The following is a 26,177-nucleotide window of genomic DNA, read 5'->3' on the forward strand; positions in this document are numbered from 1 at the left end:
CTCCTGGAGGTTATCCCAGTTACAAAGGACAAGAGTTTGAAAGAGTAAATATTTGTTCTAAATTTTTCTCTGTCTAATGCTAAACACATTTGTCCAGCTCACATTGGTAACATGATTCAAATAAGGAACATGAGTCATAGTAATAGGAATAAAACATTAATTAGTTCAAGCTTAGCCACTTCCAAAGCCACCCCTGACCTTCCCTCCCTGCTTGCCATATTTTGGGGTATAAAGATATACTGCTGAAATTTCAGGCTCCTACCCACTACCACCTCAAAGCTTTGATATGACCTATGGTCCTTTTTCTGTGACCAACTTACTCCTGGCAATTGATTCTACTCTTGTCTCTCCTGATGGTGTATCACCAGTATTCCCCAAACCTTCCATAGTGTGTTCAGATAACACTTTTAATAGAAAAAATTGAGGATGTCATTCTCCTTTTCAAAATTGCTCTGTGGCTCCCCATTGCACGTAGTGGTTCTCAAATCTAATATGCCATATAATCTCCTAGTGAGCCTGTAAAAAAAAAAAAAAGAAAGAAAAATGATGAGGCCTGGGCCTCAGCTGAAAGATTCTGATTTAATAGATGAGAACTATCAATAATATTCATTTCTAACAAGTATATCAGGGCAGTGCTTCTCAAACTTCAATGTGCCTATAACTCACCTGGGGGCTTATTAAAATGCAGATTCTGATTCAGTATGTCTGAGGTGGCATTCTAACAAGTTCCCAGATGCTGCTGATGCTGCTGGTCTACAGGCCAAATTTTGAGCAGTGAGGCTCTAGGGAATTCTCTGGAGGATCTGATGAAGATGGTCAGAAACACTGACCTAGACTTCAGGATAAAACTTAGAGCACCTAGCAAGGAATATTTCCAAATATTCAGCTTCCTCTCTCATAACTGATTTGTAGCATCCCGCTTCCTTGCTGTCTCTTCTTAAATATCTCCCAATCCTGTCCCTTATATCCTACCAATGCTGAACAACACATACTCCTACAAACATGAGAAGATATCATCTGCTTCCATGCCTTTGTTTACCCTCCCTCTGATTATCCAGCAGATTACTATTTATCTGTTAATTCAGGCCTTGTTGATGTGTCCTCTGTGAAGCTCTCTCTGACTTACTCCACATGAACTTGGGCGTTCTTTGCTCTGTATTTAAATTGCACACTGTACCTGGCTCTTGAACCATTGTCTTGAACAATGATCATGTGTATGGCAGTTGCTTGTTGGAGTGTTTATTTCCCCTACCTACCTGATTGTAGTCTTCTTAAAATAGAGGCTCTGTCTTTTTATCATTGTATTCCAAGTTCCTAGCATAGCATTTGACACATAGAAGGCACTAAGTGTGTGTGTTAAGTCATGGAATGAGTAAATGAACCCTGATCATGATGAAGTGAAGAGGGAATTATCTCCTTTCATCTATGTTAAATGTCCCTGACTTTTCCACCTAACTTCCCTCTTTGAGTTCATTGGACCCCTACTCGCCCTGGCACATGTCCTGCAGTGTGTAACTTTAAAACAGTTTGAATGACACTGCACTCTACCACCTCAAAATAAACATTACAATTAGATCAGAGCTTGTTCAGAGCTTGGGTGTTGTAATTCTCTCTTCTCAGTTACTTCCTTTGTAATTGGGGAGTGATTTTTTTTTCCTACTTTGAATAGGTGAGAAGAACAAATGAAAGGAGGGAAGGAAGGAAGGAAGGAAGGAAGGAAGGAAGGAAAGAAGGAAGGAAGGCTACATAGTCACCTCTGAATCCTCTAATTATTGTCTTCTCATGTGCTTTATCAGCACATGACTGCATAGATTTGATTTCAAATTGGAAAGGCAACTTATGTTCTTTCCAGGGATCTTTACTGATTGAGCCAAATATCTTCTATATGAATTGAAATATTTATTTTATTTATGTTTTAATTGAAGTATAGTTGATTTACAATATTGCGTTAGTTTTAGGTGTACAGCATAGAGATTCAGTATTTTTGCAGATTATATTCCGTTATAGGTTATTAGAAGATAATGGGTATAATTCCCTGTGCTATATATCTTTGTTGCTTATCTATTTTATATAGAGCAGTTTGTATCTGTTAATCCCATAACCCTAATTTGCCCCTCCCTGCTTCTCTCTCCCCTTTGGTAACCTCAAGTTTGGTTTCTATGTCTGTGAGTCTGTTTCTGTTTTATATATAGATTCATTTGCATTATTTTTAGATTCATACATAAGTGATATCATATACTATTTTTCTTTCTCTAACTGACTTATTTCACTAAGCATAATGTTCTCTAGGTCCATCCACATTGCTGCAAATGTCAGTATTTCATTCTTTTATATGGCTGAGTAATGTAGTACTGTGTGTGTATACACACACACACACACACACACATCTTCTTAAGCCAGTTGTCTGTTAATGGGCATTTGGGTTGCTTCCATGAATTAGTTATTGGAGACAGTGCTGCCATGAATATTGGGATGCATGCATCTCTTTGAATTAGTGTTTTTGTTTTTTCTGGATATATATCCAGGAGTGTAATTACTGGATCATATGGTGTTCTATTTTTAGTTTTTTAAGGAACCTCCATACTGTTTTCTATAGTGGCTACACCAATTTACATTCCCACGTGCAGTGTATGATAGTTCTCTTTTCTCCACATCCTCTCTAACATTTGTTATTTGAAGACTTATTGATGATAACCATTCTGACAGGTGTGAGGTGATACCTCCTTGGGGTTTTGATTTGCATTTCTCTAATAATTAGTGATGTTGAGCATCTTTTTATATGTTTTTAACCATCTGTGTGTCTTCTTTGGAGAAATGTCTGTTTAGATATTCTGCCCATTTTTTGATTGGATTGTTTGTTTTTTTGATATTGAGCTTCATGAGCTGTTTATATATTTTGGATATGAACCCCTTGTCAGTTGCATCATTTGAAAATATTTTCCCCCATTCCATAAGTTGTCTTTATGCTTTGTTCTGGTTTTCTTTGCTATGAAAAAGCTTTTAAGTTTAATTAAGTCCCATTTGTCTATTTTTGCTTTTATTTCTTTTGACTTAGGAAACTGTACCAGGAAAATATTGCTATGATTTATGTCAAAGAATGTTTTGCCTATACTCTCTTCTAGGAATTTTATGGTTTCATGTCTTACATTTAGGTCTTTAAACCATTTTGAGTTTATTTTTGTATGTAGTGTGAAGAAATGTACTAATTTCATTGTTTTACATGTAGTTGTCCAGTTTTCCCAGGACCACTTATTGAAGAGACTGTTTTTCCTTCATTGTATATTCTTGCCTCTTTTTTCATAGATTAATTGGCCACATGTGAGTTTATTTCTGCACTCTCTATTCTGTTACATTGATATATGTCTCTGTTTCTGTACAAATACCACACCGTTTTGATTACTATAGCTTTGTAGTATAGTCTGAAGTCTGGGACAGTTATATCTTCAGCTTTGTTCTTTTTTCTCAGGATTGCTTTGTCTTTGGGTGTTTTGTGGTTTCATATAAATTTTAGGGTTATTTGTTGCAGTTCTGTGAAAAATGTCCTGGTTATTTTGATAGGGATTGCATTAAATCTGTAGATTGTTTTGGGTCGTATGGCCATTTTAACAATATTAATTCTTCTAATCTAAGAGCATGGGATATCTTTCCATTTCTTTGAATTATCTTCAATTACCTTCATCAACTTTTTATAGTTTTCAGAGTATAGGTATTTCACCTCCTTGGTTGAATTTATTCCTAGTGTTTTTTTGATGTGATTATAAATGGAATTTTTTTTTACTTTATCTTTCTGTTAGTTCACTATTAGTATATAGAAACAGAATAGATTTCTGTAAATTACTTTTTATCCTGCTACCTTGCTGAATTCATTTATTAGTTCTAATAGTTTTTGTGTGGAGACTTTATGGTTCTTTAGATAGAGTACAATGTCATCTGCAAATAGTGACAGTTTTACCTCTTTCCTTCCAATCTGAATTCCTTTTATTTCTTTTTCCTGTCTGATTGCTGTAGCTAGGACTTGCAATACCATGTTAAATAGAAGCAGTGTGAGTGGGCATCTTTGTCTTTTTCCTAAATTTAGTGGGAAGGCTTTCAAGCTTTCAGCATTGAGTATTATGTTAGCTGTGGGTTTGTCATAAATGGCCTTTATTATGTTGAGACATGTTCCCTCTGTACCTACTTTGATGAGGTACATGAATCATCATGAATGATGTTGAATTTTGTCAGATGCTTTTCCTGTGTCTATAGAGATGATCATGTGGTTTTTGTTTTTCCTTTTGTTCATGTGGTCTATCACACTGATTTATTTATCATTATATAATGCCCTTCTTTGTCTTTTGTTATAGCCTTTGTTTTAAAGTCTATTTTGTCTGATATAAGTATTGCTATCCCCACTTTCTTGTCATTTCCATATCTTTTTCCATCCTCTCACTTCAAGTCTCTGTGTATCTTTCTTCCTGAAGTGAGTCTTTTGTTGGCAGCATAATGGAGGATCTAGGTTTTTTATTCAATCAACCACTCTGTGTCTTTTGACTGGATCATTTCCATTATTTCATCTTCCAGATCACTTATGTATTCTTCTGTGTCATTTAGTTGGCTATTCATTACTTCTAGAGTGTCTTTTTATCTCAGAAATTGAATTGTGTATTTTCGATTGGGTCTTCTTTATAGTTTACAGTTCCTTGTTAAAATGGTCTGAGTTTACTCTTTTTTTCTTTTAAACTAAATTAAATTTATTTATTTTCAAACAGCATGTTTAAAAATTGTGGTGTTGAAGGAGTGTTTTTATGTGGGAGCATCCCTGTGTAGACTCTTTGTGTCCACTGTCTTTTGTGTAAGGGCTGGTTTTGATATGGATGCCAGCCACATATTTCCTCAGGGTGTGCTGGCTGCTATCCCTTTTAGAGAGGGTATGTTTGGTGTTGGAGTACCTAAAACCTGTGCAGAGTGTGAGGCAGGACTTCCTCTCGGCTCCGTGGCTGTCTCTGCCCTGTCAGGGGTGGGGTTGTCTCCCAAGTTGCTGGAGTAGAAGCCTTGAGGGTCAGGCTGGAGCTGGCTCTCTTCCCTTTAAATGTGTGTTTTTCCTTCTCCCTGTACTGAAACCTTTGCCTCAAAGAAGTGGAGTGCTGAAGTAAGTGGGACTCATGCACTTATAGTGGTCTGGTATGCTGCCTGTGTGTGCATCTGCAGCTCCCCTCATCAACATGTTAAAGTCACATATTTTCCCCTGCTGTGGTTATCTCAGATCTAGTGCAAGTTTGTGGTTAAGATTGCATATGACAGGAGAATTCACTAGGCTAGGACTTGGGATAGGGGCATTGTGGTTAGAGGAATTGAAGTGGCTGAGCTGTTGGTAGAGGTCTGGACTGCTTCTGGGGCACTCTTTGGGTAAGTGGCAATGCTGGCTGCTGCTGTCCCACCTGGACAACACCTCAGGCCCCCAGGCAATCTGTGTTGCTAGATCAGGTCTTTTCTCAGGACGTGGCTGCCCTAGGAGCCAGGCCCTATACCAAACTCAGAGCCTGTACCAAGGCTGTGGCATGGAGTGAGTGGGCTGGGATATTCGCCTAACTCAGATTGGGGAGTGTGGTGAGGCATCAGCTGCTAGGGCAGACTTCTCTCTGCCCTGTCTGTTGGCAAACCAGCACACACACATGCTCTTTGTGAGTGGAGTCTAGGCTTCTCCAGCCTTTCTATCTGTCCCAATGGTTCTCCCAGCAGCCAAAGGAAGATAAGATGTGCTTATCTCCTCCACATCAGACCCAGGATGGGGACACATAGTCTGTGGCTTGATCCCCTGACTCCCCAGGGCAAGAGTCTGCCTATGCAGTCTTTCTTTTCCTCTTAAATCCTTCCCAGGGGCACAGGTCCCAACCGGACAATATTTTTCCCATCCTACCCAGTTACAGGGGACTATTTCTTGAATCCTTTGTTGTATAAGAGTTCTTCTACCAGTTTCCAATTAGTTTTCTTATGAGAATTTTTCCACATGTAGGTGTATTTTTGGTGTGTTTATGGGGGCAGGTGAGCTCCATGTCAACTTATTCTGCCATCTTTATCCTCCTCCCTGAGATATTTATTTTGAAAGCTGGCTTTCCTTCTTTTTTAAAACAACCATGCCATTAACCAATAACCATTTCAGAAAAATATTGATTTCTCTAAGCAAATATAAGGTTTTGCATTTATGTCTATTATATTTCAACTTACTACCTTGGGATCAATATATATTCCATACCTTTAATTTTAATTGTAACATCCAATATAATATTTATTCTAACCAACTGAAAAATGTGTTAACCATGCCTTTTCCTCTGTCTAAATTATTTAAAAATAATTAGATAATGACAGGAATATTTACATGGAAGTTTCCATAGGAGACTGCCCTTGTGTTTAAATTCTTACCTTTGAAGAGAGCATACCTTTCTAAAATGTCTCCCAGAAGAAACCATAACATTTCACTTAATTTCTCAAAAATTACTGACCTAGAGAAGTTTATAATGATATGCTTTTGGGAACAGCTATTTTTTTTTTTTTTTTTTTGCTAACATCCTTACTGGAGTATAATTGCTTTACAATGGTGTATTACTTTCTGCTTTATAACAAAGTGAATCAACTTTACATATACACATAACCCCATATATCCTCCCTCTTGCATCTCCCTCCCATTCTCCCTATCCCACCCCTCTAGGTGGTCACAAAGCACTATGCTGATCTCCCTGTGCTATGCGGCTGCTTCCCACTAGCTATCTATTTTACATTTGGTAGTGTATATATGTCAATGCTACTCTCTCACTTCATCCCAGCTTACCCTTCCCCCTCCCCTTGTCCTCAAGTCCATTCTCTAAGTCTGCATCTTTATTCCTGTCCTGCCCCTAGGTTTTTCAGAAATATATTTGTTTGTTTTTTAAGATTCCATACATAGGTGTTAGCATACAGTACTTGTTTTACTCTTGCTGACTTACTTCACTCTGTATGACAGACTCTAGGTGCACCCAACTCTCTTCAAATAACTCAATTTCGTTACTTTTTATGGCTAAGTAATATTCCACTGTCTATATGTGCCACATCTTCTTTATCCATTCATCTGTCAATGGACACTTAGGTTGCTTCCATACCCTGGCTATTGTAAATAGTGCTGCAATGAACATTGTGAACTTTTTCAATTATGGTATTCTCAGGGTATATGCCCAGTAGTGGGATTGCTGGGTCGTATGGTAGTTCTATTTTTAGTTTTTGAAGGAACCTCCATACTGTTCTCCACAGTGGCTGTATCAAATTACATTCCCACAAACAGTGCAAGAGTGTTCCCTCTTCTCCATACCCTCTCCAGCATTTATTTGTTTGTAGATTTTTTGATGATGGCCATTCCGACTGGTGTGAGGTGATACCTCATTGAAGTTTTGATTTGCATTTCTCTAATGATTAGTGATGGTGAGCATCCTTTCATCTGTTTGTTTACCATCTGTATGTCTTCTCTGGAGAAATATCTGTTTAGGTCTTCTGACCACTTTTGGATTGGGTTTTTTGTTTCTTGATATTGAGCTGCATGAGTTGCTTATAAATTTTGGAGATTAATCCTTTGTCAGTTGCTTCATTTGTAAATATTTTTCCCATTCTGAGGGTTGTCTTTTCATCTTGTTTATGGTTTCCTTTGCTGTGCAAAAGCTTCTAAGTTTCATTAAGTCCCATTTGTTTATTTTACTTTTTATTTCCATTTCTCTAGGAGGTGGGTCAAAAATGATCTTGCTGTGACTTATGTCACAGCAAGAGTGTTCTGCCTAACTTTTCCTCTAAGAATTTTATAGTGTCTGGCCTTACGTTTAGGCCTTTAATCCATTTTGAGTTTATTTTTCTGTATGGTGTTAAGGAGTGTTCTAATTTCATTCTTTTACATGTAGCTGTCAGGTGTTCCAGCACCACTTATTGAAGAGGCTATCTCTTCTCCATTGTGTATTTTTGCCTCCTTTATCAAATATAAGGTGACCATATGTGCATGGGTTAATCTCTGGTCTTTCTACCCTGTTCCATTGATCTATATTTCTGTTTTTGTGCTAGTACCATACTGTCTTGATTACTGTAGCCTTGTAGTATAATCTGAGGTCTGAGGTCTGATTCCTCCAGCTCCTTTCTGAAGATTGCTTTGGCTATTCGGGGTCTTTTGTGTTTCCATACAAATTGTGAATTTTTTTGTTCTAGTTCTGTTAAAAATGCCATTGGTAGTTTGGTAGGGATTGCATTGAATCTGTAGATTGCTTTGGGTAGTATACTCGTTTTCACAATGTTGATTCTTCCAATCCAAGAACATGGTATATCTCTCCATCTGTTTGTATCATCTTTAATTTCTTTCATCAGTTTCTTATAGTTTTCTGAATACAGGTCTTTTGTCTCCTTAAGTTGGTTTATTCCTAGGTATATTATTTTTGTTGCAATGGTAAATGGGAGTGTTTCCTTAATTTCTCTTTCAGATTTTTCATCTTTAGTGTATAGGAATGCAAGAGATTTCTGTGCATTAATTTTGTATCCTCCTACTTTACCACGTTCATTGATTAGCTCTAGTAGTTTTCCGGGAGCATATTTAGGATTCTCTATGTATATTATCATGTCATCTGCAAACAGTGACCCCTTTACTTATTCTTTTCCAATTTGGATTCCTTTTATTTCTTTTTCTTCTCTGATTACTGTGGCTAAAACTTCCAAAAGTATGTTGAATAATAGTGGTGAGTTTGGACAACCTTCTTTGTTTCTGATCTTAGAGGAAATAGTTTCAGTTTCTCACCATTGAGAAGATTGTTGGCAGTAGGTTCGTCATATATGGTCTTTATTATGTTGCCATAAGTTCCCTCTATGCGTACTTTCTTCAGGGTTTTTTTTATCATAAATGGGTGTTGGATTTTGTCAAAAGCTTCCTCTGCATCTATTGAGATGCTCATATGCTTTTTCTACTTCATTTTGTTAGTATGGTGTATCACATTGATTAATTTGCGTGTACTGAAGAATCCTTGCATTCTTGGGATAAATCCCACTTGATCATGGTGTATGATCCTTTTAATGTGCTCTTGGATTCTATTTGCTAGTATTTTGTTGAGGGTTTTTGCATCTATGTTCATCAGTGATATTGGCATGTAGTTTTCTTTCTTTGTGACGTCTTTGTCTGGCTTTGGTATCTGGGTGGTGGTGGCCTTGTAGAATGAGTTTGGGAGTGTTCCTCCCTCTGCTATATTTTGGAAGAGTTTAAGAAGGATAGGTGTTAGCTCTTCTCTAAATGTTTGATAGAATTCGCCTCTGAAGCCATCTGGTCCTGGGCTTTTGTTTCTTACAAGATTTTGAATCACAGTCTCAATTTCACTGCTTGTGATTGGTCTGTTTATATTTTCTATTTCTTCCTGGTACAGTTTTGGAAGGTTGTGCTTTTCTAAGAATTTGTCTATTTCTTCCAGGTTGTCCATTTTATTGCCATATAGTCACATGTAGTAATCTCTCATGATCCTTTGTATTTCTGCAGTGTCAGTTGTTACTTCTCCTTTTTTATTTCTAATTTTGTTGATTTGAGTCTTCTCCCTTTTTTTCTTGATGAGTCTGCCTAATGGTTTATCAATTTTGTTTATCTTCTCAAAGAACCAGCTTTTAGTTTTATCGATCTTTGCTGGCATTTTTTTTTCATTTATTTCTGATCTGATCATAAAGATTTCTTTCCTTCTGCTAATTTTAGGGTAATTTTGTTCTTTTTCTCTAATTGTTATAGGTGTAAGGTTATGGGTTTTTTTGTTTTGTTTTTTTTGTTTTTTTTCACAGTACGCAGGCCTCTCACTGTTGTGGCCTCTCCCATTGTGGAGCACAGGCTCCAGACATGCAGGCTCAGCGGCCATGTCTCACGGGCCCGGCCGCTCCACAGCATGTGGGATCTTCCCGGACCCGTGTTCCCTGCATTGACAGGCAGACTCTCAACCACTGCACCACCAGGGAAGTCCAAGTTTATGTTTTTTATTTGAGATGTTTCTTGTTTCTTGTGGTAGGATTGTATAGCTATAAACTTCCCTCTTAGAACTGATTTGCTGCATCCCATAGGTTTTGGGTCGTCGTGTTTTCATTGTCATTTGTTTCTAATTATTTTTTGATTTCCTCTTTGATTTCTTCAGTGATCTCTTGGTTATTTAGTAGTGCATTTTTTATCCTCCATGTGTTTGTATTTTTTACAGGTTATTTTCTGTAATTGGCATCTAGTCTCATAGCGTTATGTTTGGAAAAGATACTTGATACGATTTTAAATTTCTTAAATTTACCAAGGCTTGATTTCTGACCCAAGATATGATCTTTCCTGGAGAATGTTCCATGAGCAGTTGAGAAGAAAATGTATTCTGTTGTTTTTGGATGGAATGTCCTATAAATATTAATTAAGTCCGTCTTGTTTAATGTATCATTTAAAGCTTGTGTTTCCTTATTTATTTTCAGTATGGATGATCTGTCCATTGGTGAAAGTGGGGTGTTAAAGTCCCGTAAGATGATTGTGTTACTGTCAATTTCCCCTTTTATGGCTGTTAGCATTTGCCTTATGTATTAAGGTGCACCCACGTTGGGTGCATAAATATTTACAATTGTTATCTCTTCTTCTTGGACTGATCCCTTGATCATTATGTAGTGTCCTTCTTTGTCTCTTGTAATAGTCTTTATTTTAAAGCCTATTTTGACTGATAAGAGACGTGCTATTCCAGCTTTGTTTTGATTTCCATTTGCATGGAATATCTTTTTCCATCTCCTCATTTTCAGTCTGTATGTGTCCCTAGATCTGAAATGGGTTTCTTGTAGACAACATACATATGGGTCTTGTTTTTTTATCCATTCAACCAGTCTATGTCTTTCGGTTGGAGCATTTAATCCATTTACATTTAAGGTAGTTATCGATATGTATGTTCCTGTTACAATTTTCTTAAGCGCTTTGGGTTTGTTATTGTCAGTCTTTTCCTTCTCTTGTGTTTCCTGCCTTGAGAAGTCCCTTTAGCATTTGTTGTAAAGCTGGTTTTGTGGTGCTGAATTCTCTTAGCTTTTGCTTGTCTGTAAAGGTTTTAATTTCTCCATCGAATCTGAATGAGATCCTTTCTGGGTAGAGTAATCTTGATTGTTAGTTTTTCCCTTTTATCACTTTAAATATGTGTTGCCACTACCTTCTTGCTTGCAAAGTTTCTACTGAAAGATCAGCTGTTTACCTTATGGGGATTCCCTTGTGTGTTATTTGTTGTTTTTCCCTTGCTTTTTAAATATTTTTTCTTTGTATTTAATTTTTGTTAGTTTGATTAATACATGTGTTAGCATGCTTCTCCTTGGATTTATCCTGTGTGGGACTCTCTGCGCTTCCTGGACTTGATTGACTATTTCCTTTCCCACATTAGGGAAATTTTCAACTATAATCTCTTTAAATATCTTGTCAGTCCCTTAGTTTCTCTCTTCTTCTTCTGGGAGCCCTATAATTTGAATGTTTTTGCATTTAATATTGTTCCAGAGTTCTGTGAGACTGTCCTCACATCTTTTCTTTTTTCTTTATTCTATTATGAGGTATTTATTTCCACTATTTTATCTTCCAGTTCACTTATACGTTCTTCTGCCTCAGTTATTCTGCTATTGATTTCTTTTAGAGAATTTTAAATTTCATTTATTGCGCTTTTCATCATTGTTTGTTTGCTCTTTAGTTCTTCTAGGTCCTTGTTAAATGTTTCTTATATTTTCTCCATTCTACTTCCAAGATTTTGGACCATCTTTACTATCATTACTCTGAATTCTTTTTCAGGTAGACTGCTTATTTCCTCTTCATTTGTTTGGTGTGGTGGGTTTTTACCTTGCTCCTCATCTGCTGTGTGTTTCTCTGTCTTTTCATTTTGCTTAATCTACTATGTTTGGTTCTCCTTTTCATAGGGTGCAGGTTTGTAGTTCCTATTGTTTTTGTGTCTGCTGCCAGTTTCTAAGATTTGTTCTTTGGGTTCTGTAGGCTTCCTGGTGGACGGGACTGGTGCCTTTGTTCTGGTGGATGAGGCTGGATCTTGTCTTTCTGGTGGGCAGGACCACGTCTGGTGATGTGTTTTGGTTTGTCTGTTACCTTATTATAATTTTAGGCAACCTCTCTGCTAATGGCTGAGTTTGTGTTCCTGTCTTGCTAGTTGTGTGATATAAGGTGCCCAGCACTGTAGCTTGCTGGTTGTTGGGTGGAGCTGGGTCTTAGCATTGAGATGGAGATATCTTGGAGAGCTTTTGCCGTTTGATATTATGTGGAGCCAGGAGGTCTCTGGTGGACCAGTATCCTGAACTCAACTCTCTCACCTCAGGGGCACAGGCCTGACACTCTGGCGGGGCACCAAGACCCTGTCAGCCCCACAGCTCAGAAGAGAGACAGAAAGAAAGAAAGAGAGAAAGAAAGAAAGAAAGAGAGTTATTAAAATATAAAAAATATAAAAATATTAAAAATGAGAAAATGAAAAAGTAATAAAAAAAGGAAAGAAACAAAGAAAGAAGAGAGAAACCAAACCAAAAAACAAATTCACCAATGATAACAAGTGCTAAAATCTGTACTAAAAAAAAATAAAAATAAAAGGACAGACAGAACCCTGGGACAAGTGGTAAAATCAAAGCTATACAAGCAAAATCACACAAAGAAGCAAACACATATACACTCATAAAAAGAGAAAAAGGAAGGCTCCCCTGGTGGCGCAGTGGTTGAGAGTCCACCTGCCAATGCAGGGCCACGGGTTCGTGCCCCAGTCCGGGAAGATCCCACGTGCCACGGAGCGCCTGGGCCCGTGAGCCATGGCCACTGAGCCTGCGCCTCTGGAGCCTGTGCTCCGCAACGGGAGAGGCCACAACAGTGAGAGGCCCATGTACCACAAAAAATAAAAAAAAAAAAAATGAGAAAGAGGAAAAATATGTATATATATCTAAAAAAAAAAGGAAGAGTGTAACCTAATCAACAAACAAATCTACCCATGATAATAAAGTCTAGATACCAAAAAAGATAAACCTAAAACCAGAAAAACTTTACAGATGGAAAGAAAACCCCAAGTCTACAGTTGCTCCCAAAGTCCACTGCCTCAATTTTGGGGTGACTCGTTGTCTATTCAGGTATTCCAGAGATGCAGGGTACATCACATTAACTGTGGAGATTTCATCCACTGCTCCTGAGGCTGCTGGGAGAGATTTCCCTTTCTCTTCTTTGTTCGAACAGCACCTGGTGTTCAGCTTTGGATTTGGCCCCGTCTCTGTGTGGAGGTCGCCTGAGGGCATCTGTTCTTCACTCAGAGAGGATGGGGTTAAAGGAGCAGCTGATTAAGGGGCTCTGGCTCACTCAGGCTGGGGTGGGAAGGAGGGGTATGGAATGTGGGGCGAACCTGCGGTCTCAGAGGCTGGCGTGATGTTGCAAGAGCCTGAGGCATGCCATGTGTTCTCCCAAGGAAATTGTCCCTGGATCATGGGACCCTGGCAGTGGCAGGCTGCACAAGCTCCTGGGAGGGGAGGTGTGGATAGTGACCTGTGCTTGCACCCAGGCTTCTTGGTGGCTGCAGCAGAAGCTTTAGCATTTCATATCCATCTCTGGGGTCTGCACTGATAGCCGCGGCTCGCACCCGTCTCTGGAACTCATTTAGTCAGTGCTCTGAATCCCCTCTCCTCATGCACCCTGAAACAATGGTCTCTTCCTCTTAGGCAGTTTCAGACTTCTTCCCGGAATCCGTCCCAGCTAGCTGTGGTGCACTAGCCCCCTTCAGGCTGTGTTCACACAGCCAACCCCAGTCCTCTCCCTGGGATCTGACCTCCGAAGCTGGAGCCTCAGCTCCCAGACCCCACCCGCCCCGGTGGGTGAGCAGACAAGTTTCTCAGGCTGGTGAGTGTTGGTCGGCACTGATCTTCTGTGTGGGAATCTCTCCATTTTGCCCTCTCCACCCCTATTGCTGTGCTCTCCTCTGTGGCTCCGAAGCTTCTCCCCCACCCTCAACTCTGCCCATGAAGGGGCTTCCTAGTGTGTGGAAACTTTTCCTCCTTCACAGCTCCCTCCCAGAGGTGTAGGTCCCATCCCTATTCTTTTGTCTCTGTTTTTTCTTTTGCCCTACCCAGGTACATGGGGAGTTTTTTGCGTTTTGGGAAGTCTGAAGTCTTCTGCCAGCGTTCAGTAGGTGTTGTGTAGGAGTTGTTCCACATGTCCATGTATTTTTGATGTATTTGTGTGGAGGAAGGTGGTCTCCACGTCTTACTCCTCTGCCATCGTGAAGGTCTCTTGGGAACAACTTTTTATTGAAGCAGTTGTGTATGTAAATCCAGCTTCATTTTTTCCCTATTTTTTGTAAGATAAAAAGAATAATGGTAACCCTCCAGGATTTTTTCTTTTTTAATGAAAGTATATTGACACTTTAGTTAGTCTCATCTGAAAATTTGTCAGTTTTATCCATTTGTTTTACTCATTTATTGTGTAAATCTTCAGTTGATATTTTGTTTTATCATTACCTAAAGGCAAACAAGTATTTATTTCAATATTTTTACTTTTCAGAATATTTTTCTCAGCATTTGGGCGAGTATGAGAATGTACTAACAGCACTTGAAGATTTAAATCTTTCCATCCTGAAGGCAATGGGAAAAACAAAAAAAGTAAGGAAATTTGATTATTATCTATAAAATCTCTTCAAAATATCTTTCTCTTGAAAATCATAACTAGTTCCTAATGTATCATGGAAGTACAGATTTGTTTTAATCACTGATAATTTATTTTTTTGATATAAATGAGCTTTTTTATTCATTCACAATACAATTACAAAAAACTTACCAGATTCTAGATACTGTGCTTCAATGCTAAGGATACAAAGAGCTGTTCAAATGGCTCTTATTCTGATGGGGAGATGAGTGTGTAAACAAGTGATTACAACATAGCACAACAGAGAGAATTACAAGATAGAACACCTTATTCGTGCTGCAGGAGATGACATCTAAGCAATTTGAATTAAAAGAAATAGTTATAGCTAGGCCAAGGAGAACCAGATACAAGTAACAACAGGTACAAATGCCCTCTTTCAGGAGGGACACAGGGCATTCTAGGAATTGAAGATGTCCAATAAGGCTAAAATACAGAAAATCCAAGAGTGGCAATGTGTGAGGTAAAACTGGTGTTGTAGGGAGGGGTCACATCTTTCACAATGTCGCTGGTAAACCTAAAGATTTAGACTTGTATCCTTAGTGCAAATAAATTAGCCATTTTAAGCAGAGGTATGAAAACTCATGTAGTCTTTTTGAAAAGACTGTGTAAGAATTAGCTTGGGATTAGGGTGGAGAATGTGGAAGAACAGAATTAAGAAGATGAGTAGGAGGCTAGTTCACTAATCCAGCTGAGAGATGTTGGTAGTTTGGCAGTACCGGCAGAGCAAATGGAGAAACGTAAGTGAATTGTACATATATTTGAGATCCTGTCAATAGAATTTGGAGAAGGATTGAATATGCGGACTGGGAGGGAAGGAATTGTCAAGAATGAATCTTAGTTTTCAGTTTGTGTTCCTGGACAGTGGCACTATCTAGACAGAGAATGCTAAAAGAGGGCCAAGTTTAATGAGATAAGATCATAAGTTATTTTTTAGACACATTGGGTCTAAACTACATTTGAGACATCTAAGGAAAGTCAAATAAACCATTGGATACATAGGTCTAGACCTGAGAAATGAAGTCTAGACTGGAGGTATACAATATGTGAACTGTTAGTGCTTAGGCAAAGAACTTGAGTGATATGTCATCTGAAGAGAGACTATAAAGTAAAGAGAGGAGGGAACCTAACACTGAGCTTTAAGGAACTTCAGCTCTGATGGTGAATAGAGGGGAAAGAGCTAGCAAGCATGTCTGAGATGGAATGGGAAGAAAGGTGGGAAGAAAGACAGGAGAGTATAGTGTCCAGAGTTGAAGAAGAGAGTTTCATAAAGTAGGAGGTGGACAATAGTGTTGACTTCTATGAAGAGGTCAAGAGAGATGAGAATTAAGATTTCCACTATCAGTAAGTCAAAAAAGACATTTTAGCACATAGAGTGCATAACAAGAAATTTAAAAAATTAAAGAATATACAGAATTTCTGGATAAAGACACCACAGATTAATACATACAAGTAGTTCAGCTTGCTCTTGAAGCTCCATGAAAAAGACTGAAATTAGATATTTTAATGGGGAAATTTATAGCAGCAAAATTTGGAAACTGAAAAGCAAATGGACAACCAATAGTTGATAGAAGACCTGAGATATTTGACTGCTTGGCCTGGACTGAGCTAAAGGAGAAAACCACCAACTTGATTTGTAGAAAGGCTCAGGAATTGGTGGCAGTAGTTGCCACTGGGAAACAAGGGGAATACTAAGGCTAAAACAAGGTGACCTATTAGAAATCTAATAGTAGTAGGAAGTACTTAGAAAGTACTAGTAGTAGGAAGCAGTTAGATTCCCCCGATCCCCTGTTCTTCTCTACCCAGCTAAGCAACTGTGTCTTTATCAATCCAGGTAGAAAACATACCCTTGCTCTCTGAAAAGGTAAAAGAGAGCCCTGAGGTGGCGTCAGTCATAGCTGAGGGATTAAATAAAAGTTTATATACTGCATGAAAAGACATCCAGCTCTTTTCCATAACTTAACTCCGAGTGTGGCAACCAGACATATATCCTCCTGGCAGAAAGGAAGAGGTTGTCTCTGAGAAGTTTAACCAATACAAGAGAAAAGACCTATGAATCCTCCAGTGATGGAGCTTGGCCTGATCTCTCCTCCCATTGTGTAATCAGCTTGTTTGTACCCCATCCTTAAATATGCAGTCAGCCAAGTGCCATCAAGCTTCTTACAGGAAAGAAAGAGACCAAAACAAACTGAAAAAGAAGAAGGAGGGAGGGAGAGACTAAGACAGCGTTCTATGCAGGAAGATGAAAACTTCAAGGTAATATCCTCAACCTCTTCCAAGAAATAAGAGAAGATATAGCATCCATGAAGCAAGAATAGTATGACAAACAGTGGGCAACCAGAAAATAAGAAAGTGCTTTTGGAAATTTAAACAAGAGAGCAGAAATAAAGACTTAACAGAATTTTGGAAAATAAAGTTTAAAAAGTCTGCCAAAAAGTAAAGCAAAATAGTAGATGAAAAAATGGAATATCAGTCTAGGATCTCTATATCCAAACAACAAATTTCAGAAAAAGAAAACAGGAAAAAGAAATCTAAATACATTTTCTCTTGACCTCTTCAGGAACATTTGGAAACTGTATAAAATTTTATCCCTTGGGACCTTCTTTCCAGAAATGGTAATTTTTAAAACCTCTGCTTGATATGGCTGGCTTCTCTTTGTTTAGATCTTATCTTAAATACAATGTTCTCATAAAGGTCTTCTCTGATCATCTTGTCTAAGAGAGGCTGTCTTTTTAGAGTAACTCATTTGTTCCTTGCTGGCAATTATCAGCATGAGTAACTATATATTTTTTTGTTTATTTGCCGTCTATAAGGAGGGAGAAAGGCAGTGTCTTTTTTGAATACCCAGAGTCTAGCAATTGAAATGAACCTGACAATTAAAATGAACTCAATAAAAATTTATTGATTGGCTAAATAATTGATGAAATAGATATTCATACAGCTCCAAAGGCTAAATAATTTTGTGCCTAAAAGAAAAGTTGTTCCTAAGTTCATTTAGGAAGCTTTCAAATTTCTACTTAATCAAGGATAAGCTCTTTGATTTAAAAAAGGAAAGAAAGAAAATCAGAAATAGTCAAAAATAAAATTAGAAAGGTTACTTGCATGATATCTCAAAATGAGTGAAACACAGGAGTTTTGACATTTTTCAAACCACTGTTAAACTGACATTTTCTCCATACTGTCTAGCACAAAGAACCCTTCTGACTGAGAAATCCAGTATTTCTCTTTTGAGAGTTCTTATATATTTTTACCCAGATGAAAAGTCCTGTCTCAGTAGGAAGCGCTGACTGTTCTAGGTTTTTAAGAGAAATAAAATTGTGGTCTATCTTCACTGGCAATACATTTGTCTGCTGTGTGAGAGAATGGACAAAATGGGTTCCAGCTGCTTAACTTAAATTCCAGGAGGTAACTCAGGACAGATATAATCTGTTAACATTATTTTCCCTTCCTCCTCCTCCTCCTTTAACCCCAGCCCTTTGATAGATCCTTAAAGAGTTACCTGGATTATTTTACTTTGTTAATTTTTCTGGAACAAGCACCACAGGTCAAGTTTCAAATGGTCTTGAAAGCTTTGAAGGTAGCTAAAACCAGAACTTCCTGAATTTGAATTACACACACACACACACACACACACACACACACACACACACACACATACACACGCAAATTGGATTTGTCAATTTGTTTTTCTTCTTTCTATAATGGGGTGATAAGTAACATATACCATCAGTATGTGATGTGCTTGTAATCTCAAAGCACATGTAGAATTCTGATGCTTAAGCTAAAATTTAAATGGGGTATCCTTAAGACTTATTAGTAAGGCTTAAAAGGAGATTATCATAAGCTAAAATGAAGAATGGTGTTCTTAAAATAATTATTTAGGGTGTGATGGTCACGTTGCTGAATGAAGCTACATCTATATAAAAAATGCATATATATACTATTTAGTTTTCTCCTAAAAGTTATTTTTCAAATAAGCACATCCTCCAATACATCAATGATTTTAAGAAAAAATAGACTTGAGTCCTAGCATTGCTGAGCATCTGTCTCTCCCCTGCTTCTTATATCTGCCTTTGGGATCCAAGTTGTTTGTCTCCCTGGCATCTGTAGATGTCTTCATTTCAACCTTTCTATCTCTCCTCTATCCCTATTTCCTTATATTTAGCATCTGGGCCTCCCAGGGCTCCATAATTCTTTCACTAGTTAAAAATTATAATCATTTCATTTATGAGAAGTCTTATTATAAAGAAAAGAAGAAATAGCAATAGGTCTCAGAATTCCTATCTGGGTAAAACATCATTAATTACTATTTTTATATTGGATTTATCCTTATAAATTTCCCTTATTTCAGGCAAAGTATAGGTGCTAAAATACTACCATGTATGGAATAGTGAAACCCTCTTAAGCTCATGGAAGAAACACCCTCTTAGGCTTATAGAAGTCAGGCACTTTCATTCTTCATTATAGTTTCATTACAATCCTTTTAAGTATTCATTAAAAATAAAATGAAAAATATATTCTTAGACTTCAGAGCAACCATAGGAAAACATTTTCCAAAAAGCTTATTTGACATCCCATTTGCTCTTTAAAATGATCTTTCGTGTAATGTGTTTAGGGAATGGGAGACAGAGACTTGGGGCATGGAAAATAGGAGAGAAATGTCTTGAGGTTGCAAATTTGGCTCTATAGCAGAGTAGCCCTCTGTCAGGCCTAAGCCTTAGAATCTCTTTCAAACTTGGCCAGACTTTTGCCCAGCCTGACAAAGGGGAATCCCAGGTCCTTGGAAAGCCTGCTTCATTAAGTCATGGATGACAGAGTCTGCTAGGAGACCCAGGTCTCCTGAAGGAGTCTGAAGTATTTGCTGACTTATAAAGTGAGAATCCTGGGCAGAGGAACTTGCCATCTCTGTCTGGGGAAGGAGGGAGCAGAACTGAGATCACCTGACCCAGCTCATGTGAGTATGACTTTTGGGGTAATTTAAAGGTGAGATTACGGGTAGGGTACAGACCATGGGGTGGGTGATTAGTTCAAGCAAAGAACATCAACAAAGTGGTAGTTAGGAAGGTAAGGGACAGAAGCTCACAGTGAAGTCAGAGCAGGCTCAGAACTTGGATTGGCACCCACTTGGCAACCGTATCATTAGTTTTTTCTATTGCCGCAGCCCTGCCAAATTACCTGACCACTGACTTACATCTCTGAGCCAAGTTACCAAAGTCCAATGTGTCTTCTTTCCTATTAGTTTAAGGCTAGAGTAGCTTTGACCAAAAAGGGAATGAGAATTAACAATAAGTTCCAGCTAACATTTATATAGTGCCTTAGAGTTTTCAACATCCTTTAATACACATTATTTCATTTATTTTTTGTAATATCCTAGTGAGGAATGTTAGGCAAATGAAAATAGACTTATTTCAAAAATGTGGAAACTGAGTCACAAAGTGCTTAGTTGATTTATTAATAAAATAAATTTAGTGAGATTTAAGCCAAGTGATTTTCATTTGAAATTTTTTGAGGTTTATGTGACTCCATATTGAACGTATTACAAACATGTAATTCTAAGTTGTATCATGGCACAAAAAATTTCTGTTGTTAGATAAATTTGCTCTTTGAAACGATTAAACTCTTCAGAATTTGGCTGTGGATCAGCAAAGGCTGGAGACTTCCAGCTTCTCTGATAAAGTTACTTTCAATTTTGAAAGTGAACAAATAGGTGTCCAGAGCCTAGGGTAATATATGAAAGAAGTATGTAAGAAATTATAGACAGAAGTAGATGATAATTAAATGCTAAAATAATTAAATGCTAAAATCAAAAGATGAATGGTACATATGCAACATTCTAGACAAGGAAGTTCATACATTTTAAAATACATAGTCTAATGTCATCAGAGAAATAGATGTAGCTTTAATTGGAAAACAAGGGAAGTTACATGCCATATTTAGCTTTTTACTTGGAGAATAAATATATCCAAAAGAAAAGCTAATATACCTGAGACCAATAAGCAAAAATATTGGTGGCCCTCTGAGCTCTGGGTAGATTTATAAAGGATCCAATAGCATCCAAGTAGAAGTCCAACTGATTTTTTTCCAAATAGCCACCTAACTATTTCAACGCTTTTCATTCTTTGCCTACTCACTTAAAATACCACATTTACCATTTGCTGTATACATATTTATACTTGAGTCTGTGTCCAAGCTAAATGTCCTGTTCCACTGATAAAACTGTATATTCTAATTTTATTAACACATTGAATTCTTGCTTGAATACTTGGGTATATTTGGAAATGTGAAAGTACAAGTCTACCCTGGTTGTTCTTCTTCACCAAAGAATTGTCTTTTTTTGGTTTGTTTTGCCATTATATAAGTTTTATATTGTTTTTTCCAATTCTAAGGAAAAATTCCATGAGAATTTTTATTGGATTTGCATTCCTTTTGTAAAGTGATTTTGAGAGATTGTCATCTTATGCCTTCCTGTGCAGGTACATACATATTTCTTCATTTATCCAAGCTTCCTTTTAGGTCTCATTAAATTTTTCGATACTTCATATAGTTTCAAAACATGTCTGTTCAGTCAACTTATAGATATTCTATATTTTTGTCGCTTTTATAAATGGTCTGCCTCTCCATATTCCTACCTTTATATTGGTGGTATATTGGAAAATGATTGACTTTTTTGTATATAAATTTGGTAACTAGGTTAGCTACTATCTTGAGTAGCTGCTCCATCTGTGACAATCTATTTATCTTCATTAACTGATATTACAGGCTTGAACACTGAGATCCATTGCCACTTAGTGAAAGGACCAACCTATCTCATCTGTCTTCCAGAGAAATCTAACCAGTCGCTACATTGTCTTGAGCTTTCTGGCTCACTGTATCCCATTTTTCTAATCTGAACTTTAAAGCTTCACTTTATGCCTATTGTTATTATGTAAAGTTTCAAAATCTTCTTCAGTGCCACAAGGCCATAATAAGTTGTGACTCTACATGTAAAATCTTATATCTTAGTGGAACAAGATAATTTCCCCGATTATAAAATAAAGCTTTAAAATGGTTTCACAAAATACTACAAATACAAACTTGTAGAAAGCATAAATAGATTCTTTATATTTTTATTGGAAGAGGAAAAACAAATAATAAAACCGTGAACAAATAACATATTTAATTAACTGATAATGCATTAATATAGGCTATGAATAAACTTGATGTTCAAAAACAATAGTCAGATAAAACTTCAGTGGGTGGAGGTGAGACTTAAGCAAGAAGGTGAGAATGGGCAGGACTTTAATAGAGAAAGAAGCTAGAAGAGCCTGCAGGTCTTTGACCTTTTAAGTAGGCAGTTTTGGAGCCTGGTTCTGCCAAAGGCCTTCATTCATGTCCACAAGAGGCTATGGTTTATCAGTGGATAGGGTCTGGTTATGTTGACTGCAGTTTGTTACATTTTACCTTATTTACTGTTTCCTGAATGAGTGTGTAAGCAGCAAGCAGTGATCTTGCATATAATCTTGAGTTGAGAGGACTTGAAAAAAACAACTTAACAAATTCCTAGAACTGTGACAGTTAGAGGCTCCAGGTAAATCTCTGGTGTAACCCAACGCCATAGGGATCCTTATAAATAATCCCTTCTTTTTCATGATCATTTTTTATTTTTAGACAATCCTACCAATCCTTTCAACTCTACTCCCTTTCCTTCACCAAACCAGAAAAAAGATATGGTGAGAAATTATTGTATTTTGTGTCATGTACTTCTTATAGTTTTGGAGCTGTTTATTTCCTTCATGGGAATCTTTTAAAATTTATCTTTATTAAATCGCTGACTGGAACACTTATGTTCTTAATAGAAGTTGGGAGTTAATTTTCAGCTTAACGAAGTAATGAGTACAAAGTGTACTACTTTATTTAAACAGAAAAGGAGGTTTGCTTAAGGATATATCTCTGAACTACAGTTGCCTTCATGAAGTAATAACCCTATTTCTGAGGAACTGATCTTTGTAATGTTCAAAGCTAGATAAGGTAAAGAGAAATTAATACAAACATTTTTAGAGGATACACAGCTCAGCATGTGATTCCTTCTGTCATGAGAGTAAAATTTGATATGACTCATTTCTTTTGCCTAAAGTGTAAAAGTGCAGAGGGAAAGATTAAAACTTGGTCTGTGCTGTATTTCTCAGATCCAACAGGCATCAGTTATTATCATGTTGAAGTTGTTCTTTCCCTTTCTTGTTTGCTATTGCATACAAAAAATGCTAAATATTATTTGAAGAATATTTACTTTTTCCAAAGCCCTTATTTGAATAGTATATTCAAAAACAAAATAAATATGTAGTACATTATACCTGTGCTTCCTGTGTAGCTACAAGGCTCATGACCACATAGTGTTGTATGATGTCCCCTTTGGAATGATTTATTTAGTGATCTGACAGTTGTGTACTAGCACATGGCCTGTAGCTCTAATGGCCCTATAGGGCTGTAGCATGGTCTGAGATCTCTGGTGTGGTTCAAAAGTGACACACTCTTAGAGTTTCTTTGAACATGGACAGTATTCAGTTTTAATTTCTGTTATAGATCATATTCACTTTTCAAGACATTCACTAGCCCTGTAAGTGGCTTGACTTCTGACAGTATGGGAAGGAGTTTGTTTTCATTAATTTTACACATATGTGTCTGAATACCAGCTGTGTGTTTTACTCTGTGAGATTGAATGTCTATTCAGGCAATCTCTTAGCTTTTCTTTTTAAACCAGAATAATAATAATAAAGCTAACATTTATTGAGCAATTACAACTTACCAAAGACTTTGCCAACACTTTTAGTTTAGTATCTTATTTAATTCTAATATTTTATTAGGTAGGTTCTGCTTTGTTCCTATAGTGAATAAAGAAACTGAGGAAAAAAGTGTTAGGTCATACAGCTAAGATGTAGACAGTAATCTCAAAACTGATGCCCTATGAATTTCTTCATAGCTTTTTTGGCTTGAATCTTCCATGGTTTCTAGTCAATTTCTTGAAAAGATGACAAAAAACCATGATTGGTTAGAGAGAAAAGAAAAAATATTTTAGGACTTGTTAGTTATAACAGTTATCTACTGCTGTGTAACAAATTTTTTCCCTAAATTACCAGTTATTTCATGCAGTTTTTGAGGGTCAGGAATTCAGGAGTTGCTTAACTGGGTGATTCTGACTCAGAGCTTATAGTCAAGATTTGAGTAAGAGACTGCAGTCATCTGCAGGAGCTTGAGGAACTGCTTCTGAACATCTGTTGGCATATTCAGAGGGAATAGAGAGTCAGTCATGTAGCTTTAGTTCCTCATCATGTGAGCCTCTCCTTAGTGCAGCTCATATGACACGGCAGCTGGCTTTCTCCACAGCAAGACCCAAAAAGAGGAAAAGACAAAGACAGGCAAAAAGACATACAGAGAGAGATTAAGATGAGAGAGAGACTATGATTATAATATAACCTTGGCAGTAACATCCTATCACTTCTACCACATTCTGTTCATTAGGAGCAAGTCATTAAATCTAACCCTCCTCAAGGGGAGGAGAATTAAACTCCACTTATTCAAGGGAAATGTATCATAGAGTATGTGTACATATCTTTAAAACCACTGTAATAGTTCACTTTTAACTGTGTTTGTGTGTGTTGAGATGGAGTGGTGAAAGGGAATCTTTACCTGGTTTTTTTTTCTCTATTAATATTTGCCTCCATTAAAAGAAACCAAATAGATTTTTTAAAACCGACATACATGTCCATTCCTCGTCTTAGTTGAGTATTAATAATGCTGAAAGATAGTGAGAATCAATTATGTTTTTAGAACTGTGCCTCAAGCCACATATACAAATGTATGTATGATGAAATAGGTATCAAAAGAGCCAAAACATGCATAACAAGAGAGGAAATACATGTTTATGTGTTTGAATTAATATTAAAGATGACTAGTCTAAAATAAGCTTTTAAGGAAGTATTTCATAAGTACCAGCTTTCAAAGAGTGTTTCAGTTTTTTTTAATAACTGAAAATCCATGACTTTTAGGAATGACTCCATTCAGTCACTCATTCAGCAGAAATGCTGTGCTAGGAAGTGGAAAGGAATCTAAGTTTTACCACACAATGTCCTCAAGAGGCTTACCATAGAGTAGAATGGGTAATGCAGGACTGTCGTAATGCAAAACTTTGAACAGATTTGATAAGAATGGTTCAAACCATGTGGTAAGAATAGAAAATAGGAATGCATCTCTTTGTCCAGCTAATCTGGAAAGTTACCAAGGAGTAAATGGCATTTCAGCTGAACTTCAAAGAACAGAAATCTCTGTCTATGGGTAGAGATTGCTGGAGTAATAGTGGGAATGGAATTCACTTTCAGGAAAACAAATAACATAAGCACATGTGTGAGAAACAGTGTATTTTCATGGAAATACAGGGAATCATGCATGCTTGAAGCATAAGGCTATTTTGGTTGCTAGTGGGTGTTCAGGCTGAAAGGCAAACTGGTTGGAAATTTAGTTTAATTGTTAAGCAGTGGAGGGATATTGAAAATTTAACTGAGGGAATATTCAGTACAGTGGAGGTCAATTAAGAGAGCTCTTACTTCTCTCATATATATTTATTTGGTTTCCCAGCTGTAACCTCTAAATTCAGGATAATATTTACTCCAGTCATAGTACTGATTTTTATTCTTTTAAAGAAAAGTTACTGTCCATTCTGCAATTTTGTGCATATTTATGTGTCTGTGAATTTAGGTGATTTTTATGAATTCTACAAATTTTTCAACAAGAATTACATATCCACACGGAAAAAATATAATGCAACTATTTTTTAAAATAACTATTTTTAAAAAGTGTTATTCTCGATCTGATTATTTTTTTCGTTGTTAACAGTCAAAATGAATTAAGACAAGGTTGCCAGCACTGTTTTCCTATTTGGATATATTTTTGTGTGCTCCAAAAGTAGTGGATAAAGACCAAGAATTTTTGGCTTACAACAGCAAAGTTATGCAAAATGTTCAGAAAATATTTATGTGAGGATTTTTCTTTCTTTTCTCAGGAATATCAAAATATGTAAGTGATCATTCTTTCTTCCTCACATGGTCATATCATTTTTCTGTATTACTCTGAAAATCAGTATCTCAATTACATGAAATGTGGGTAGGTGAGGGAGTAACTCACAGGTATTATCTCTATTAAAACAGAGAAATGCATTTTGACTTGCCTTATGATTCAGTCAAATATGGGCAATAATAACAATCTTATTGTAGTAAACATGTGTTAGCATCATGACTTCTATCTTAAGAAAAACATTATATCACTAAATATCACACCTATCAAATTTTCTTTGTAATACATACAATATTAAAAATGACATTATAGCAATAAAAATATATTTTAAATGAAAAAAATCACCCATATGACTAACACTCAAATGAAAGGGTTAATTTCAAATTTGTGTCCCCTTCAGTTCTTTGTCACCTTCCACTCTTTCTTTTATCCCCTGTGGTAGAATCAATCACCTAGTCCCAATGATTTAATCTCTTTAATA

At 36.9% G+C, this 26,177-nt stretch overlaps 1 protein-coding gene across 2 annotated transcripts in view; it reads left to right on the forward strand.

Annotated features, from left to right (window-relative positions):
* The window catches only part of NECAB1 (N-terminal EF-hand calcium binding protein 1), a 259,253-nt gene that overhangs the window by 134,388 nt on the left and 98,688 nt on the right, over positions 1-26,177 (forward strand). For both annotated transcript variants that reach the window (XM_033411712.2, XM_004283224.3), the window contains exon 5: positions 14,516-14,613. In XM_033411712.2, coding sequence (XP_033267603.1) covers positions 14,516-14,613 — 98 coding nt within the window. The remainder of the gene's footprint in view (positions 1-14,515; positions 14,614-26,177) is intronic.

Source organism: Orcinus orca, chromosome 17, assembly GCF_937001465.1.
Source record: "Orcinus orca chromosome 17, mOrcOrc1.1, whole genome shotgun sequence".
Classification (NCBI taxonomy): Eukaryota; Metazoa; Chordata; class Mammalia; order Artiodactyla; family Delphinidae; genus Orcinus; species Orcinus orca.